Here is a 21,360-nt window from a genome sequence, read left to right on the forward strand (position 1 = left end):
TTAAAAATACTATGCAGAACTTAAAAAGCAGTATCTGTAAAGGAAGTCTGTGAAATTGGACATTTAGAAATTTTTGCTTATCAAGTCATACTAAGAGCGTGAGAGCCTAAAATAGTAAAGACATTTGCCACATGTCAATAGACAAAGGATACATATCCTGAACTCTTCATAATCACCAAGAAAAAGCCAGACAACCCAAGAGAAAAAAATAGGTAGAAGACATAACAGGCACTTCATGAAAGATGAATATCTAATAACTATGTAAGATTCCAGCCTCTTTAGTAATTAGGGAAATGCATATTAAAACCACAATGATCACTATTCCACACTTGTCAAACTGGCAAAAACTTTAATAGATTGTAACACCAAGTAATGATGGGAGTGTGGAACAATATAAACTCTTATATGTTACAGGTGGAAGTGTAAAAAAATTAGGCATTATCTCCTAACATTTGAGATGCACCAATATTAAAGTCCATCATATTCAGTTCTGAGTAAAACTCTAGTGAAACTTGTGTGCATATGCACTAAAACACTGTCATACCAATACCGTTTTTATAGCCAAAATCTGGAAACAATATAAATATTCATCAGCAGTATAATGGATAAAAAAATTACAACATATTTTATTTATATAGTGGAAATGCTATATACACAGCCACCAGTCCAGATAGGAAAAGGAAATCAGAGGGCTCCAGAGAGCTGTATTCAAAGGGAGGGGAAAAAGGAAACAACAACAAAAACTACAGATAATCAGATGTGTTTGACCTAACAAAGTAACTACAGAAAAACACAGTTGTTCAAGAAATGTAATTCTAACGTGGTACATAGTTCAGCTATGAATGTTTTCATAGTCATGATAATGTAAAGTGAATATTAATAAACCACTACTGTACCCTCTCAAAGAAAATCAGTATGAAGAGTAAAAGATATTAAAGGAAACTAAATCTCAAAGAAGGCAGGAAAGAGGAAAAAAAGAAGGAAACAATAGGTATGTGGTACAAAGCACAAAAGAAACTGTAGACATAAATACAATTGAACCATAATGCCAGTAAACATATCAGAAATGATAATAAATATGAACATGGTAGACTACAGAGGTTATCAGATTGGATTAAAAAACAAAATGCAGCTATATGGTATGTATAAGAGAAGTACCTGAAACAAAGGTACATTCAGACTGAAAGAGATAACAAAAAATACACCTAAGTGAAGTCTGTAAAAGCAAAATGTATTTAGCCTTCAAAATTAAGCTAGAAATTTCTTTAAATACTTCCATTTTTTGAGGGAAATTCTTCTTTCTTATATTTTTTCCCTAAAAGAAGCGCTTACATGATTTTCCTCCTGAAACTGGATTACCAATGTACTAAAATGTGTTACTTCTAAAGGATATTGCTAAATTACTTTTCATTAATTTAACACCTGAAAGTGTCCTGTTCCTCTTAGCAAGCACTATTTTATTATTTTTTACCAATCTCTTTGATAACAGGATATGATTTTAATTTTGCGTTTCTCCAACCATAAATGTGGTGAGCATATATTTCCTTTTGATTCAGTATATGTAGTTCTGTCTTTGTGAATTATCTGCTCCTATCTTTTGTCCATATTTCTATCGGGTTGTCTTTTTCTTATTAACTATGCAATTTATGTTGCAAATTGTTTTTCTACTCATCGCCTTTGGTAAAAACATCCAAAACGATGTTGAATATGGCATTAAATATTCCTGTCTACTAGATGTAATTACCTCAAATGTTTCTAATTCTAAAAAATAGCAGGAAACATTAGGTTAAACAGTCTTTATCTTATTTATAGTTTTATTTCATTCCTATTTTACCTTGAGTATTAGAAATGGCTGTCTATCAAATATTTTTTTTCTTCATCTTAATTATTGCTTTAAGTTCTACAATGTTAAAATGTTTATCATTAAAATATGCAGATATTTTCAAATACAGGTAGAGAACCAAGGTATTTACCATTTGCAAAATTAATTTTGAAAATTTAACTGGTTCCTAAACAGGGAACAAAATTTAAAAATGAGCTTACTAGTAACTTACTTTAAAATAAGTATTTAATTAAATAAATCAAAAGATAAAGCAACTTATCACTGTATTTATTTTTTTATAAAATGCATTTTCAGAAATGTTTCACTGGTGCTACAAAAATAAATATAAAACAAATATACATGTTTACATATGTTACTTATAAATACACATTATTTACATGTTCAAAAACTTCAGCATGTTTTTTTCATGATTCTCAACATGTCTGAGAAGTAGAGAAAACAATTTAAAAAAGCATAAATATACCACACACCATTTATATTTTTGCTTTTAAAAAACTGTTCGATACAAATATATGAACACAAATTTTGGGGGTATATGTTCTAAGAGCAAAGTCCGGTATACAGTTTTAATCTATGACCTGTACATTTTATAAGTTTCATTCTGCTTTGTTCTCTAATTAGAATACATCCATTATGGTATAGATTAAACCTGTCTTTTATAGAAAGGCTTTCTGAGGAAGTTATATTAAAAAAAAAAGTCACTTTACTTGAAAGCCAACAAGTTATTTATTAGACTTATAAATCTAAAAGGAGCTTCAATCATTCAAAACTAGGAGATGGATTAGAAAACATCAAAAGGATGGAAGAAAGACACTGTAATTTCTGTTTGATGTAATCTGGTAATTTTTCATTTTCTCCATACCTAAGTGAAGCAAAAGAAAAACATAACTTAATTAAATGGTTTGTATGAGAGTACCAAAAGATGTATTATATTTTTCAGTAATTCTTCAATGAAAGAGGCACCTCAGAAAAATTACACAAAATTATTTAAGTAGATACCTAAATCAAGATAAGCATAACCAATTAACCAATTTGTTTCCTTTTAAAACAGGCCACTTTCTAAATGTATTTAAATAATAAAAAGAGGGGATCCCTGGGTGGCGCAGCGGTTTGGCGCCTGCCTTTCGCCCAGGGCGCGATACTGGAGACCCGGGATCGAATCCCACATCGGGCTCCCGGTGCATGGAGCCTGCTTCTCCCTCTGCCTATGTCTCTGCCTCCCTCCCTCCCTCTCTCTCTCTCTCTCTCTGACTATCATAAATAGATTAAAAAAAATTAAATAATAAAAAGAAAATTAAAAATAATAAAAAGAAAACTTGAAATGACTTTATAATTTCTAAAGCAAGTTGAAAATTGGACTCTTCATTAAACTGACGGCCTTAATCTAAAGAACATACAAAACCTTATTAAATCATTTATTTCAACATAGAGAGGAAAGAAATTATATAGCAAAAGGCTAAATCCCAACCATTATTTTATGAACTTACCTAGTTATTTGACCATTTGGTGATGTATAACTGATAGAAGATACTCCTGCCTGCACGACCAACTGGGACCCATCATTGAACTGAACCCACACAGCTCCACTAGTTAACTAGAAAAATAATAAGCATGCAGAATTACTATACTGTAGGAGACTTGAAGTTCTTAGAAGGTACTCATGTTTAATAGGTTTTTCACATAGATAAAACAAAACAAAACAACAAAACAAAACAAGAAAAACAAAAACAATGCTCAGAGCACCTGGGTGGTTTAGTCGGTTAAGCATCTGACTCTTGATTTCAGCTCAGGTTAAGATCTCAGGGTCCTATGATCAAGCTCTGTGTAGGGCTCCCCACTAAATGGGGAGCCCCTCTGCCCCCCAACCCCTCACACTTTCACACCCTCACGTGTACTTTGTCTTAAACAAATCTTAAAAAAAAAAAAAAAAGGCAACCTTCTCAGGAACTACAAATATGAGGCAGTGATGGTAGTAGCATTAGGAATATTCACATCTTTTCAGATTATTCCTTTAATAGCTAAGGCATTTATAATATTAAAATTATTTTAAAAAATAAATAAAATTATTCTAAATTAATCGTTTCCCATTCATTTCTACTACAATGTCTGAATAGTTTTGTGTCATCCTCCCACTCCAATAGCATCCTAACCAAGAAGAGATTTAAGAAATAACGAAAGTAACATTTTCTTAAATTAGGATCTTCCTCTATTCTTTGCACTTGGGACACAGAATTTCTCTTTGGCCTGAGAACATTACACCTTTGCAAACTTATCCCTTTAGTCACTGATATTTGATATAGTTACTAATACACAATGTGGCATTCCAAACAGCAGAGAGAAGTCATGGACACTGGAATCAAATAGACCTGGGTTTACATTCATCTCTGCCAACTACTGAGTAGGACTGTGCAAGTCAATCAATAATTATAAGCCATAATTTTACTATCTATAAAAAGAGGTAACATCACCTTTACTAGGTTTTAATTTGGGGAATAAGACAATATATATGAGAAATAGGGTACCACATAGCTTATTCAATATATGCTGAGTTCTCTTCATGTATTTCCTACCCCCATAAAGGTCTAAAATGCATTTTACTTCACTAGCAAGTAAAAATTACATGTACTATGCTCAAGTCTCCAATCTTTAAGCTTTCAGATAATATATACATACAGGCTCACACCTACATATAATTCTGTAAGTTTGAAACTTAATGTGGACTTAATTTTTAAATGCAAAAATCCTTTTCTGCCAAATGTAAGTTATTCTAATAGATTACAAATAGTTTCTAAAACTTAAATGTCATGAATATCATTCTTAATTCCTGACAAGTAGCCATTATTGTGACAATTCTATTGTTTTTAATTTATATTTTATTTTTATTTTTTGAAGATTTTGATTTATTTGTTCATGAGAGAGAGAAAGAGAGAGAGAGACAGAGACAAAGGCAGAGGGAGAAGCAGGCTCCCTGCAGGGAACGTGATGCAGGACTCAATCCCAGGACCTTGGGATCACGACCTGAGCCAAAGGCATACTCAATCACTGAACCACCCAGGTGCCCTTAATTTAGATTTTAAATTGAAGCATAATTGACATATAATGTTACGCTAGTTTCAGGTATACTACATAGTGATTCAACAATTCTATATAGTACTCTGCTCACCATCTGTCACTGTACAACATTACAGTATTATTGATAATTTTCCATATGCTATACTTTTCATTTGTCATTTATTTTACAACTGTAAGTGTGTACCCCTTAATCCCCTTCACCGAGTTTGCCAATCCTCCTCCCCTCTGGAAACAACCAGTTTGTTCTCTGTATTGATGAACTTCTGTTTTTGTTTTGTTTTTTAGCTTTCACATGTAACTGAAATGATATATTTGTTTTTCTCAGTCTTATTTCTTTTTTTTTTTTTTCAGTCTTATTTCACTTGCCATAATACCCTCTAGAACCATCTATGTTGTCACAAATGGCAAGATTTTATTTTATTTTTTTTTTATGGCTGAGTAATATTCTATTGTGTACATACACATACTTTTAAAAATGTATGTATGGGACAGCCCTGGTGGCACAGCGGTTTAGCACTGCTTGCAGCCCGGGGTTTGATCTTGGGGACCCTGGATCGAGTCCCACGTCAGGCTCCCTGCATGGAGCCTGCTTCTCCCTCTGCCTGTACCTCTGCCCCTCTCTCTCTCTCTGTGTCTCTATGAATAAATAAATAAAATCTTTAAAAAAAGTATGTATGTATTTATTTATTAATCAATTTTAAGTAGGCTCCATGCCCAACGTGGGGCTTTAACTCAGCCCTGAGATTGAGTCGCAAGCTCTACAGACTAAGCCAGCCAGACACCCCAACACATATATCGTCTTTATCCATCTATCAGTGGACACTTGGGTTTAAAACTTGTTTTTAAAACTTTAAAAACAAAACGACAAAAACAAATCACTTATGCCTTAGGAGACAATCTGTTATTAGCAATATCTAGAGTTTTCCAAATGTACACAAATAAAAACATAACCAATGTAAAAAAAGGTGTAGAAACTTTCTTGCAAAGAGAAATCTTTAAAAAATAAATTGTATTTTCTGATAATTGTCTAATTACTATGAAAACTAAGGATATTCAGTGAAAAAAATTCCCTTTTCTAAAAATTCTCACCTGTGTAGCCCAACCAACATTTTTCACAAAAACCGATTTCAAAAGTTGTGCTGATTTAGGAAGACAATCTTTAAGACTACTAGAAGGAATGTTTGTTCCAGAAGCTGCAGCTGTAAAGCCACATCCTTCATTTGTAACCATCTATAAACAGTAAAAGACAAGATATTATTCCTCAGTGTTTTTATAAGCCAAGCAAAACTGAAAAAGGACTAGATTTTCATTAGCTTACAATAATTTTTAATAACAAAGTTAAAAAATTAAAATATAACCACATAAACAAGAAACTTCAGATTTAAAGTATTAAAAACATAAACATATAACTGTATTATGGAAAGAGAAGAAAATCAAGAGTTGCTGTTTTCATGTAGGCAAATTTATATTTTTCCCTCAAGGTATAATTTTTCATACTGCTATTGTAGTATATATGTAGGTCTGTGAATATACACTCACAGATCCATTTCTTTAATGTCGCATTTCCTATATTGCTATATAGTCTTTACAGGCATGATAGTTCATAGAATAAAAATTTACATTTATGTAACCATAGGCCTATCATGGATATTAAGGCAATGATATTTTACTAGTAAAAATAAAATGATATATACATATAATAATATATTTAGCTTTTTGCCAGAGGGGCAGGTTAGACTTCACTGTGGTAACATTTAAATTGAGACCTGAATGATGAGAAAGAATTAGCCATTAAGAGTTTGGAGAAAAGTTCCAGGTCAAGTGAACAGCATGTGAAAAGGCCCTGAAACTTACTTGAAGAACTGAAAGAAGGCTTTAGAGAACTAGAATAAGGCAAAGAGAGTACAGGGTAAAGTAGGCAAGGAAAAAAAAAAAAAAAAAGTAGGCAAGGGAGAAGTAGACAGGTGAGAGTAAGGTAATAGTATGGAATTTATATTTTATATGAAGGACATGAGACAATGACAGAGTTTAAAGTATAGAAGTGATGTATTTTTACTTACAGAAGGATTAAGTATTGGTGTTGGTTTTGGAGAAGCAGCACTATTTATGATCATTTTATTCAAAGATGCTCTGTCACTCATCAGGTAGTTTGGATCCACAGAAGTAGGAGGTGATAAGGCCTTAGGTGAACTAGTATTACCAGGTTTTCTGAAGGGAAAGAAATGTCCAGATATATTCCCTTAAAGCTTTCAACTTACAGAAAACTAAAAAATGTCCAAAATGTAAACACCAAACCTTTTTTTAAACATTTATGACACATTTTAGCCATGTTTAAACATTTTTCAAACATTTACCTTCCTACAATTATTGGGAAAAAGGGAGCACTTCCACTTTTCTTTTCCTCTTCTGAAATTACGGATTCCAGTGCTAAGCAAATACGATGGCCCTGTTTCAAAAGAACAATAATGCTTTTTGTCATTATTTCACCTGTCATTTGGAATCAAACTTTTTTAAGATTTTATTTTTTCATGAGAGACACACAGAGAGAGAGAGAGAGAGAGAGAGAGAGAGGCAAAGACATAGGCAGCAGGAGAAACAGGCTCCCCGAGAGGAACCTGATGCAGGACTTGATCCTAGGAACCCAGGATCATGACCTGAGCCAAAGGCAGACACTCAACCACTGAGCTACCCAGGTGCCCCTGGAATCACTATTAATTGGTATGAAAAACCTACCATAACTAGGTACATACCTCATCTGCATGGTCCATATACAATTTTATTTCCCCTTTCAAGGTATTGATTTCACTTTCACCTTTTAAGGTATAAGATTTCCCAGTCTTTTCAATCACCTGAATTAAATCTTCAGTTTTGTGTATCTTTGCTCCTTAAAGAATAAGAAGAAAAATGCTTTTATCATTTCTTTAAATATTCCTATGTTTATATTCATTATCATACTAGTATGTAAAGATCAAGTTATTTATATTCACTTGCTGACCATGAATAAAATGAGTCTCTGAATGTATTCAATAAATACAGACCATCCATTTTCCTTTTCTGCATACAATTGGCTTAAGTCTGATACTTTTATGGTATTTAAAAAAAATCACTGATCTCATACGAAAACATAATTGAAGGATAAGTATAATGATATGTGTACTGTGTGTTTGTGCTAGGTGTCCCTTAAAGGGAGCTTTACAGATTAAAAAGTAAACCATCCTTATAGATTAAGAAAATGATATTCTCTAGGTCAAATCGATCCTTTAGCCACATTTATAATTTTTACAATTTGAATATTTGAATTTCTAATAAGAAATAGGATATTGTTTATTTCAGGTGATTTTGTACTATCAAGCTAAATGTTGTTAAATCCGAGCTAAATAAGGAAAGAGGACTAATATACATATTGGAGAATAAGTTGTTTACATGAAAATATATAAATAAATTTGGTTAACATAGTACACTGTATTGTGTATTTTATTTGTATGAATATATAGCTTAAAAACTTGTGGTGCTGAATTAAAAAAACCACAATTACTAAATTATAAACTAAAGGGGAAAAAAATTACCATTTCTAAATGGTACTTACCATCATAAAACCAAACCTCAAAATCAGCACCAGGGGAATTCTCCATCAAAATGCATTTAGCATATTTTGTAAAATAAGTGATTTTGGGTGATTTAGATCGTACAAGGTGTACAAATCTAGAAGCATATTGATATTTTCGCCAGTACTTCTCTAGGAAAGAACAGAAAAAAAATTAGCTATTATTAGGAAATAAAGTGCTGATTTGACATGTAAATTCTATAAGTTTAATACTGATTTCTACTCTTCCTCAAAAATTCAAGTTCATAGCTTAGAAACCTCATTACCAAAATAAAGATATTTTAGTGATCCAACTCTTTTAATGAAAACTAAGGACAGTATAATACAATTCCCAAGAAGTATATAACAAATTATGATGAGTAGTACCATGATTATTTAAAAAATCTCTTTCTTTGAATCACTGACATCTTATTATAAGTAATTATTCCTTCTTATAAGTAATTATAATAAGAAGATGTTAGTAATTGAAATGAAAAAATTTCTACCTGAGATATCAGTATCAGACTATTAGGAAACAATGTAGTTCTTTTTATGCTAGTAAAGCATAGAGTTTTATGGTCCTAATATACAAAAGTCAGGTTTTACATTTCCCTGTAACTACAGTCAACATAGTATTTAGTCTTGTCTATCTGTTTTGATTTCTAATAGGGTTATAAACAGGTTTTCTTGTTTGATTCCAAAAGTCAGTTCAGCCAAGTCTTATTACTATTCAATATTTAATTCCCCTATCCATAATATCCAGAAGCTGAACAAGGAGTCTATGGAGCACAGTAATGGTCTCAAAAGTCAAAATTAGATACTTTATGTTGAATTTTAAACAAGATTCTAGACAAATTAGTAACTAAATAAGTGTACATATTATACTTGTGTGATAAACAACTAATATTCCATAGGTAGTTTTTACTTATAGAATATGAATAAACATTAGATTAGTAAGGTACACCACATCTCACCACATATAAAGAATAAGAACATGAGCTACAGACTGGCTGAAGCAAGACATTTATAATCTATGATATCCACATATATAGAATTTATGTATATATAAATCCATTATCTAAATATATTCCCTGGTAAATTTACATACCTGGTAAATTGTCAAAGCTGTACCTACTAATGTTGTCAGTAGGGGGTGGTGGTCTATCAGCAAGAGGAAAACCTCTTCCATCATTCGGATAATAAATAGTGATCTGCCAAAAAACATTTTAAGAATTCTAATCATATGCTGTTAAGTTAGAGTGCTTTATTTTGTTAATAAAATTATGAAAAGAGCTCACATGTAAAACTTATTTTGTTGAAAATGCTAAATATTCTCTAGAAGTAATTATTTTGCTTTCCAAACTTAAGTTTAAAGTTTAGATTTTGTACAGGTTGTAATTATTTTAAAGCTACGCTAGTTAAATATATGTAGTCTACTACTTTACTTTTTGAATTTAACATATTAAGAAAACCAATTAAAAAAATTTAACAATATCATTGTAGAATAAATTGGAATGCTAAATGCTTAATGAAAATTTAAAGTTGCAAGATAATAAAGCAAAGTTACATTACCATATTTCCATCACTAGATATTTGAAGAACTTCTTTCACATATTCTTGAGATGTATGCTCCTTTAGAAGCTCCACACAGACCTCCTCTGAATCAAGTATACTAACCTATACAACGAAAAACTAGGGTTAATAACAATTCTCGTTTACTGTAATAGCTCTGACATATACAACACTTAAAAGCAATACTTAACCATAGCAGAAACAAAAATTACAGTCAAAATCAAATGGCTGCTTCTCAACAACAATCTACATCAGAGGTGTAGTTGAGCACAACTGTGAAACATAAGGAGCAAAGGTAAGAAGGTATAATTAAGTGTGAAATGATAACCAGGGGGCAGAATGAAAGCAGAAGGTAGGGGTGGAGAATAAGGACTCTGAAAAGACAAGAGCAAGCCAAACAAAGGCAAGACTGGATGAAATAGAAAACAAGGTATGAACAGGAGGAAGATGGAATTAAAAAATAAAAATCACTGTTTCCAATTCACACAATTTAAACTCTAAACTTGATTTTCTGTATGGTCTTCTTAAATAGTTTCAGATGTTAAAAAAAATTTTTTTTTCTAGTTTACCTTTTTGATTTGAAACTGGAATACAGAAACATTTAAAACAAAAGCAAAAGGTGATATTAAATATTAATTTAGTAATTGGAATTGTGAATAATATTTAACATAGTATTTAACCACTGTTACTTTTAAGTGTTTCTCATTATCAATAATTTAAAACTCAAAACTTATCAGTATCAATTCACCATTCTTAAAGTAGCTGGAAGAAGAACAAAAGCTATTTTTCCATAAACTCTCAGTCTCTTCTTTCAAATGAGTTTATCATGTAAATATCAGAAGTACAGGAACTAAAGAGACATATTTAATATAAGAAACCACATACTCAAAGAAAATATCATATAGTAATTTAGAAAAATTGTTGACATACCACAGCCTTTTTGGTTTTCTGTCTAATTGGTTTTAACCTGTAAGCAGTCAAAGGAGATGTAATGCCTCGTAATGTACATTTCTGATATGGTGGCTCCATTCCCCTAGTCTTGTTTTGTTCAGAAAGAGGATCAGAGTCATAAATAGATTCTTGTTGAATTATTTCAGGTTTACTTTGAAATGCAGTCATATACTTCATAGTATTCAGCTGTTTTGCAGAATGTACGTTATCAGAAGCATCAGGGCTCTTTTTGACTCGTGTATCAGTCCAAGCATTTCTTGATGTGTCCTGCAAATCTGGATGGCCTTGGAAATCTCTGTTTGGGCCAATGCTATTGTGCTCAGTAGTTTCTCTGAAATGAGCTATAATATACCCAGAATGAAGTAATTTAGTGAAAAATTAATATAACACAATGTCATGCTGGTATTGTTTTTTTGAGGTACAAAAAAAAACCTGTAAAAAAAATCTACATAATATTTAACAAATAAGCAGTTTTAAGATATGACATAATAAATGACTTTAAAAGAATATTTTAAGAAATACCTTTATACTCCTAAAATTAAGAAAGATATTATTAAACCTATTTTCTAATGACTGCCTTTTGTATTATGAAATTAGTTTTTCAACTGAGGCAAAATTGAGGGTCACTTACTAGTTCTAAAACAAGTAATTTCCAATGCTCCAACAAGTACAGATTTGAGGATATCCCAGGTAATCATTCTCAGTAAGAAGTAAATTTATCCTCTTTAAGCTAAGGACTGTCTGTTCTATCTTATAAAATATGCAAGTAAGAGCAAAAACAATATATGAAATAGTTTTACTATTATTAATATTTACTATCACAAGTGTATCTGCACTACATTTTTAAAGAGTTTTTGTTGAATTTTACCCATTTATATTTCATATGTTTGAGAGTTCACAAGGGATCATTATCTTTTTAAAGCCCTTAAAATGATTAGACTATATAGATATCTATAAGGCAATTATTCAAATGCTTAACTCTAAAAATATGTATTGCAATTTTTTTCCCTAAATGACTTTTTTTTAGTGCTTTCCTTCCCCCTACTCCCATTATGACAGAAAATATTTTGTACCCAATAATATACTTTAAAATTGCAGTGGTGGGGATCCCTGGGTGGCTCAGCAGTTTAGCGCCTGCCTTTGGCCCAGGGCGCGATCCTGGAGTCTCGGGATGGAGTCCTGCGTCAGGCTCCAGGCATGGAGCCTGCTTCTCCCTCTGACAGTGTCTCTGTCTCTGCCTCTCTCTCTCTCTCTCTCTCTCTCTCTCTCTCTGTCTAAATAAATAAATAAATCTTAAAAAAATAAAAAAAATAAAATAAAATTGCAGTGGCACTACTAGATTATAAACAAGCTTATTTCTCCATCTCAGATATCTCCATACTACTAAATAAAAGTATCTATAAACACAGCAGGTTAAGTGCAAGTTTAAGTACATGGCAATTTTATAGTTTAAAAAAATAGAAATTTGAATCATCAACAAGTACACATAAAAAGATTAATTCCAGGATCCCTGGGTGGTGCAGCGGTTTAGCGCCTGCCTTTGGCCCAGGGCGCGATCCTGGAGACCCGGGATCGAATCCCACATCGGGCTCCCGGTGAATGGAGCCTGCTTCTCCCTCTGCCTGTGTCTCTGCCTCTCTCTCTCTCTCTGTGACTATCATAAATAAACAAACAAACAAACAAACAAACAAACAAACAAATAAATAAATAAAAATACTTAAAAAAAAGATTAATTCCCTTTTGGGCTCTTGAAAATATATTTTTTAAAAAAGCAATACACACTTGAGATAACAACTGTGCTTAAATTATAGTCATATTATGTACTCCTTGTCTGAAGTAATATAATACTTTGTAATCTCCTCCTCCCCATATGTTTTTTTTATTCTTTTTCTTCACCATTATTTTCAACACACCTTCTGTGAGTCTGTTATGTTCATTAATAAGAAATGTTGAACTTCCAAACTCTGAATCTAAAATAATGACTTCAGGGACACCTGGGTGGCTCAGTGGTTGAGCACCTGCCTTTGCCTCAGGGCATGATCCCGTGGTCCTGGGATCAAGTCCCACATTGGGGTCTCTGTATGGAGCCTGCTTCTCCCTCTGCCTACGTCTCTGCTTCTCTGTGTCTCTCATGCATAAATAAATAAAATCTTTAAAAAAATTAATTAATTAATAAATAATGACTTGGAATGACAGCTGTTTAAAAATGTTAGGTTTTTGGGGTACCCGGCTGGCTCAGTCAGTAAAGCATATAATTCTTGATCTGAAGTCCTGAGTTCAAGCCCATGTTGGGCTTAGAGCTTACTTAAAACAACAAACCGCCACCCCCACCAAAAAAACCCATTTAGGTTTTAGTAGTTGTATACTTTATCATATGTGAGGTCCCATTAGTAAACCATGAATTGTCCACATCAGCTTCTACTTAAAAATAAGATCAACCATCTTTTGATTATTTTATATGCACTGATAGTTAAGTGCTTATTACAGATACACTGCAAGAACAGAGAGATAGAGTAAAGTTTATGAGCCAGACTGTATGGGCTGGAATCCTGGATCCTCTGCTTAAAGGCAGTGTAGCTTGTCAAATTAAGCTCTGTGCAATACAGTTCCTCAGGTGTAAGACAGGGCTAATGATATTATCTTCATATTTTTTGAGTGTGAGAATTTAATAAGTTAATATTTGTTAACCATTAAGGATAGTAGCTGATAAGCAAATACTCAAAATGAGTATTTATTATTACTGTATTGTAATACAGCTTATTGAAAATATATTTTCTTTTTTAACATGTATTATTTTCTTAAGAAAACCCAAACATATAAAAACAAAACAAAACAGAAAACTCACGCTTTATTTGCAGATTCCCAAACCACTGCTGCACCATTTCAGTCTGAGGTGTCTGGTCTGGAAATGGAAAAGGAGTTTTTCCTGGACAAAGATGATTGGAGCTAAACAGAGAAAAGAAATTCTGATAAACAAAAAATTATCAGGTAATAACTTTTGAAGACAAAAAATATTTTAAAAGGTAGTTACCTTTTGATCTGAATACTTAAAAATTTTAGAGTAACTATAGAAACCAATATTGGCATAATTAAGTTGTCTTTAAGAAGTTAAACTTCTAGACCAAAATGCCCATAGTACTGTGACATTTCTATATGGCTACTGCGCTGTTAAAATTTAAGCATAAAAATCAAAGATCAGAGAAAGGAAAAAAAAATACCAGAGTCACTAAAAAATTAGCTCTCATGTGAGAAGGAGTCAATAATATGATTACTCATCACTGGCTCACCTTGTGTGTGTGTGTGTGTGTGTTTTGTGTGGTGGGGCTAAAAAAAGGAGGGGAGAGAGAGAGAATAGTTACTACTGGAGTACTTTAGGGCTCAGACATGTTCAATATACTTCACACTGGAGACTTCCTTTCTACAAAAAAAAAAAAAAAATCAGACTAAAAATTCTCAGGTATTAAAACATTCTACAAACACATTCATGAGACTATATACTCATTTTGAAAGAATTTCTTAACTACAAATAAAAAGTCATTCTGGGGTGCCTGGGTGGCTGAGTCAGGTAACAGGTAAGTGCCTTCTGCTCAGGTCATGATCTCTGGGTCCTGGGATACAGCCTCATATTGGGCTCCCTGCTCAGCAGGAAGTCTGCTTCTCCTGGTCTCTAACAAATAAATAAAATCTTTTAAATAATTAAAAAAAAATCATCATTCTGATTCTCTAATAGAAATCATAATTAAGAAGTACCCAGAAACATCTGAAAATGTTAAAAAAAAATCAACCCTCAGTTACATGCAGCTTCATATTTGTGCTAATAGAACATTAAAAAAAATGCTTTTTTTTTTTTTTTTTAAATTTTTATTTATTTATGATAGTCACACACAGAGAGAGAGAGAGAGGCAGAGACACAGGCAGAGGGAGAAGCAGGCTCCATGCACCGGGAGCCCGATGTGGGATTCGATCCTGGGTCTCCAGGATCGCGCCCTGGGCCAAAGGCAGGCACCAAACCGCTGCGCCACCCAGGGATCCCTAAAAAAAATGCTTTTGATAGAATTCTTACCGTGCTTGATCATTATCAGGTCTTTCAAAAGATCCAGGACTACTGGATGCCTTTTCTTTAAAGAAGTGAAAAATATTGACATCGCTGTTTGTAGGTGAATATCTTTCTTCATTTTCATCTACTCCTGATCTTCTGGGCTTTGAAAGCATTTCTGCTGAGTGACATCGTTCCATTGTGTATGTTTTTGCTCGAGACTGACCATTAGAAGTGTCAGATCTATCAGAGGAATGGGCTCTACGAAGGTATCTAGAATGTGGCCTTTCTTCTGCATCCTGGATCACTCTTCCCCTTCCCCTATTGCTGGTTTCTTTTTCTTGATTTCCCCACTGAGTATAAAGACTGCTTCCATCTCCTGAAGAAGAAAAATCACTTGAATTTTTATTCTTTGGAAATACAGTCACTTTATTTGGGAGTGGTTGACCAATCAAGAGTCTTCTTCTGTCAAATAAACTACCACTTATACTGGTACTGGAAGAAGCTGTAATTGCAGTAGAAATTGTGGCATGTCCACTATCAATTGAGTCTTCTACAGTCCCTAAATCTTTACTTTTTGTTGAGGAATTTCGGGACATAAAAGGATGGTCTAATACTGAAGACAGACTTAAACGATCTGCTGGATTTCTACGAAGTAACTGGTGAATAAGGTCCTTGGCCTCTCTTGTCAAAAAAGCTGGCATTTCATAATCTGCCAATACTACTTTATTTAACGTGTTCTTGACTGTGTCAGTGTCAAAAGGTGGTCTCCCAATAAGCAACGTGTAAAACATACAGCCCAAGGACCAAACATCAGATTCAAGTCCATGTGCACTTCGAGTTGCAATTTCTGGTGAAATATAATTAGGAGTTCCACATAACGTATAGTGCTTTTCATGTGGCATTTTCAATTGAGTTGCCAGCCCAAAATCAGCAATCTTGATGTTCATATTACGTGTAAGTAAGAGATTAGAAAGTGTGAGATCCCGGTGTAATATACCATGAGAATGGAGATACAACATTCCTGTGATGATCTGGTGCATAAAGTGTCGAGCTGTTGGGATGCAAAAAATAAAATTTACAATTTAGAAAATATGAAAGATTAAGTATTTATTTAGAATTTTAGAATTCAGTTTTTAGAAACCCAAGTACATGTACCACAGTATTACATTAAAACACCAGCTTGTAGCTTAGTTTTACTATCCAAAAGACTACTATAATAATTTCATAATATTCTTTAGTTTTCTAAAGAATATTATGAAATATTTCCTTTCCTTTAAGACAACTAGGCACTCCTAATCTTTGTCCTTTCTAACTGATGAGTTTTCTATATAGTTAAGGAAAGGTTAGTTATATTAGCAATTGGAAGAGACTAGGGTAACTAGGGTACATGGAAGTCCAGAACAATTAAGAGCAAATATCTATAATCATACAATTTATAAATATATTCTAACTGTAAAAAAGAAAAAAGAAAGCTAGTTCCTCTGATGTGCTCCCAAACCCTCACAAAAAATAACCACTGTTAATAGCATGTATATATTGTTTTACGCTTTGTGCTTATGTACATTTACATGAACAGAAAAACGCTATAATAAATGCTTTAAAAATAAAAAGGTATAAAAATATACAGTTTCATTACTTTTTCCCTACTTCATACTCTTTCTTGAAGTATTTCCACGACAGTACACATAAATCCTATTTTTATTTATTTTATTTTAATTAATTAATTTATTTTTATAAATCCTATTTTTAAAAGATTTATTTATTTTAGGGGCACCTGGGTAGCACACTCATTATGCAAAGGTCTGACTCTTGGTTTCGGCTCAGGTCATCATCTCAGGGTTGGGAGACAGAGCCACAGGTTGGGCTCTGTGTTAAGTGGGAGTCTGCTTAAGATTGATTCTCTCTCCCTCTGCTCCTCTGCCCTGCTCTATTTCTCTCCCTCTCCAAAATAAATAAATCTTAAAAAAAAAAAAAAAGTATCAGGGAGGGGCAGAGAGAATCTCAAGCAGATTCTGTGGGGAGTGTGGAGCCTAATATGGGGCTCCATCTCAACACCCTGAAATTACAACCTGAGGGGAAACCAAGAGTTAGAGGCTTAACTGTGTCATCCAGGTCCCCTAAAAATCTTCATTTTATTTAATCGCCATTGATGAATATTTGGTCATTTCTGATTATTTCAAAATTACAATAAAACAACAACATAAAAAAGAATATGGACAAAATTACAATAAAACAAACAAAAGGAATAGGGACTCCTGGGTGCTCACAGGGACGCCTGGGTACTCAGTGGTTGAGCATCTGCCTTTCGCTCAGTCCTGGGATCAAGTCCCACATCAGGCTCCCCACAGGGAGCCTGCTTCTCCCTCTGCCTATATGTCTGCCTTTCTCTATGTGTCCCTCATGAATAAGTAAAATCTTTAAAAAAAAAAAAAAAAAAAGGAATAAATATTTTGTACATGTTTGTTTTCTCATGCATATGTATGGGTTGGTTCTCTAATGTTAAATTCAAGAAGTAGAAACTGGGTTGAAGAATAAAATTCAGTATTTTAATAATTGCCAAACTGCCCTCCCAAAAAGGCTGTATTTTCATGTACATCCTTGTTAGCATTGGGTAGTCTCAATCCAATGAGTAAAAAAATGGCACTCACTATTTTAGTAGGCACTCTTACAATTACTACAGAGTTGGAGTATCTTTTCATGTATTTTTTTGGCCATTTGTACTCTTTTCTGTGAAGCAGGGTTATATTCCCTGCCCATTTTTCTATTGGATTACCCTTTTTGAAAGGCATCTTTTATATTTTTTAATATTAACATTAATTTGCCAGTCATATATTTTACAAATATTTATTTCCCATCTTGTGTTAAATTTGACTTAATCTTTTGTCATACATATTCTTAATTTTAATTAAGTCAAATTGATGATTCTTTTCCTTTATAGCTTTTGTAGGTTCTGGCTTATTTAAGAAGGCTTACTGTTACAAATTATTACAAAAAAATGCAATAATCATCATTAATCTGTTTACGGATATTCTTCAACTTGTATTACTACCTTATTTTGAGTCAAAGTATATGAATATTTGCATAATTTAATACAAATGACCAAATTGTATTTCAAATGGGTTATATAGACTTAAATGTACAAAAAAATCTAATAGCAACCACATTTATTAGTTGTACCTGCAATCTCAGTTACCAGGGTAAGATAACTAGAAAACAATCATTTGTGTGATGACTCATGGACTTATTTGATACTGATCTGAACTACAATAAGTTATTTATAAGAAACAAGGGAAGTTGAAACTGACTATACATTTGGTACTAAGGAATTACTGGGTGTGATGATGACTTTGTGATTATTATTTTTTTTTAAAGTTTGTATTTTTTAAAGATATATGCCAAAATATTTATAGACACAAAGATGTCTACAATCAGCTTCAAAATATTCTGGAAAATTGGGAGAATAGGAAGCGTACAGATGAAACAATTTGAACATGTTTTGGAAGCTGAGGGTTCATTATACTAGTTCCTCTACTTGTATGTTTGACATTTTCTACAATAACTGATCTCAATAGTTATTTGTGTTTGACTTAGGAACTACTTTATAGACATCAAAAACATTCTAAAAAGTTTCTCTCTGGATCTGAAAGGATAGACACTAAATAGCTACCAATGATTTAATTAATTTAAAATGTGGTTTTGGGGAAAGATGGATAACAAATTTCTCCTTTTACTTCTTCTTCAAGTAATGCTTGAATTACTTGTAGGAATTAACAGCTTTTCTAATTTTGAGAGTGGGGGGAAGTCTCCTTTCGTATCCTAAAGTAATAATGTAAATGGTTTTATTAAGTATTACAAAATAGCACATTCTTCAAAAATTAGTTTTTAAAGTATAAAATTCATATATACAAAAAGAAAAAAAGCAGCCACCTACCTTCGTTTTCTGAGAATGGTTTCATTCTGTTCTTTAGATATCTATTCATTTCTCCATTATGGCACATTTCTAATACTAGATATACATAATTGTTATCTTCAAAATAGTTATACAGCTGAAATATAAAAGGGCATAATAAATGGTAATATACAAAAATTCTGTGTCCTTTGTCACTTCTATAAAATTTGTATTACCTCCAAGATAGAAGGATGTTTCAACTGGCAATGTATTTTCACCTCATTTTGGACTCTCTGTACCATTCCAGCTTTGTACATGGCTTTCTTATCTATCTAAAAATAACATGAGACATTTAAATTTTGGTGATAAACTTCCAAATGTGAAGTTTTCAAAAGTTAACTTTGAAGAGAAAGTATACTTTAAAATATTCTTAAGTCCTTTTATTTACCTCTTTATGAGATCAATTTATTCTGGTGTTTGTTCTCTCCATGCACCCAACAGAGTGTTTGGCAGAGTAGACATTCAGTAAGTTTATCCATTGCATTCTAATACTCTCTTCCAACTTAAAAAATTTAATAGCACAACTATCATATCTATAACAACAACAAAAATCTAGCCAAGCTTTATTTTTTTTTTCACCCTGTTCCTCTTTTTTCTTCCAGACAAACTTTAAAATAAAGCTTCCCTTCCCAAAAAAAAAAAACAAAAAACAAACCAAAAAACAAAAAACTTCCCTACTGGTTTAGATAAGGGATTCTTAATTTGCTTATGATACTCCTATTAGACTGACCCGTAACAATAAAAAATAGTGTTTTAGGTTGTTAAAGTGTAATACAGAGCTATGTACAAGTAGCACTCATTATTATAAACAAATTGTTTATTCTTTGATTTCTATCAATTGCTATAAGTTTGCATAATAACAAGTCCTAGGTCTAGTGAACATTAATGAAAATAAAACATTTAAGCATACTCAAGGATCTCCTAAGGCATGTATAAGGTCAGTTGCTGGACTTGGCATTAGTCTTTTTGTGTACAAGCAATGGGTTCTTTCTACTCTAAATAAAAAAAAAAAAGGAGGGGCTCGCAGGTAAGGAGTTTCTGACATCTTAAGTCACCTAACTCCTTGCAAAGTAGAGGTGAGAAGTCGATGGAGATTTTCTTACCATTTTGATTGCAACTTCCAAACCAGTGTGAATGGACTCAGCTCTGTAGACACCAGCAAATGATCCTTTACCAAGCAGATTTCCAACTTTAAAATCCTTAAAAGTTAAAATTAAAGATATTGTGTGATGATTCACAGGAGAAAAAAGAAAAAGAGAAGACAGGAAGAGATCGGAAAAAAGATGATAACAATGGACAGAAAGGGGAATATGAATTCAGAATTCAAGCAGGTGTTACACCTCGATACAGCAGGTGTCTGGAGTGGAAAGCATGTTGACGCCTTGCAGGGATCCCTGAAAGTCCGAGCTGGGCTTCAGACGCAGGACCCAAATGAAATGCTTCCTTAACCCCAGTGCAGCTCCAGCACCTTGCTCCCAGCCCCAGCCAACCCACGGGGGCAGAGGGCTGGGCTGGAATCCCGCCGCAGCTCCCGCCGGAGGTAACTGCCATCCCCTGGGAGAAGGGGGACGCACATTCGCCCAGCTGTAGCGCGGCAGCCCCGGCGGGAGGGCCAACTTGAAGCCTTGAGAGGAGACGGGCGGGGCCGAGAGCAACTCACCTGTTCCCCCGACACTCCAGCCTGAGGGGCGGGGCGCCCCGCCCCACACAGCCGGGCGGGCGGTTGGGGCTCTCCCAAAGCACCTCGGCGCCCGCCCCGCAGCTGTTAGAGTCACCGGTTCGAGTCCTGCCACTCCAACTCCCTCTCTGCCCCCCTCCATCCCCCGGCCCCGCAGAGGATTGCCAAGTCTTTTCACCTCGATCTTCTCCCCGATGCAGGTCGCCATATTTCCAGGCCCCGGCCTGTGCTCCCCAGAGGAGCTCCCTTCACGCAGTCCCTTCGAGGCAGCGCTCCAAGCAGCCAGCCGGTCTTGGCGCCCATCAGGCTTGGCTCTCTAGGCCGCCGCTCCCGGCGACGGCTGCACAGCCACCGAGAGGCCTCCGCGGCACCTTCCGAGACCTGGGCGGCGCCTCTGCGCTCCCATTTTGAAAAACTCCCGCCGGTTGCCGTGCGGGGCAGGCCGTCGGTGACGTAAAGAAATTGGCCGCTCCGGATAGGCTGCGCTGGGCGCGCATGCGTGGCAGGCTCTCCTTGGCCGGGCGCCAGCGTCAAGGCCCTAGGGGCGGAGAACCGGAAGTGCTCGTCGCACCCCGCGGCGCCGCAGGGGTGTGTCGGCCGGCGGGCTCCCAGAAGGCCCAGTCCGCCGTGTTTAAGAGCTGGTCTGGAACGTGAGACTTCCCCGGTAGGCTAC

General features: G+C 34.3%; 1 protein-coding gene across 2 annotated transcripts; it reads right to left on the reverse strand.

The window, feature by feature from the left end:
• Positions 1-329: 329 nt before the first annotated feature.
• On the reverse strand, positions 330-21,136 carry PLK4 (polo like kinase 4). 2 transcript variants are annotated; one of them, XM_025420567.3, is made up of 16 exons: positions 20,866-21,136; positions 20,113-20,208; positions 19,186-19,281; positions 18,992-19,106; positions 15,085-16,111; positions 13,867-13,967; positions 11,001-11,362; positions 10,071-10,175; positions 9,607-9,709; positions 8,502-8,651; positions 7,666-7,799; positions 7,270-7,361; positions 6,976-7,123; positions 6,005-6,145; positions 3,331-3,437; positions 330-2,705 (listed from the first exon to the last, which is right to left on the reverse strand). In XM_025420567.3, the coding sequence occupies exons 1-16, from the start codon at positions 20,893-20,895 to the stop codon at positions 2,603-2,605; spliced, it is 2,910 nt and encodes a 969-aa protein (XP_025276352.1). In that variant the 5' UTR covers positions 20,896-21,136; the 3' UTR covers positions 330-2,602. The 2 variants fall into 2 exon arrangements, with proteins under 2 accessions (XP_025276352.1, XP_025276353.1); XM_025420568.3 differs by lacking the exon at positions 20,866-21,136 and having other exon boundaries at positions 19,186-19,277.
• Positions 21,137-21,360: the final 224 nt, after the last annotated feature.

The sequence above is a fragment of the Canis lupus genome, chromosome 19, assembly GCF_003254725.2.
Source record: "Canis lupus dingo isolate Sandy chromosome 19, ASM325472v2, whole genome shotgun sequence".
NCBI classification, from domain to species: domain Eukaryota; kingdom Metazoa; phylum Chordata; class Mammalia; order Carnivora; family Canidae; genus Canis; species Canis lupus.

Excerpts from the sequence above, each read along its gene's own strand:
- PLK4 (XM_025420567.3), bottom strand. The coding sequence starts at position 20,895 with ATGGCGACCTGCATCGGGGAGAAGATCGAG. Across the intron at positions 20,209-20,865 it reads GCATCGGGGAGAAGATCGAG|GATTTTAAAGTTGGAAATCT; the intron begins GTGAAAAGACTT and ends TTAACTTTTAAG. Across the intron at positions 13,968-15,084 it reads CCTGATAATGATCAAGCACG|CTCCAATCATCTTTGTCCAG; the intron begins GTAAGAATTCTA and ends TTCTCTGTTTAG.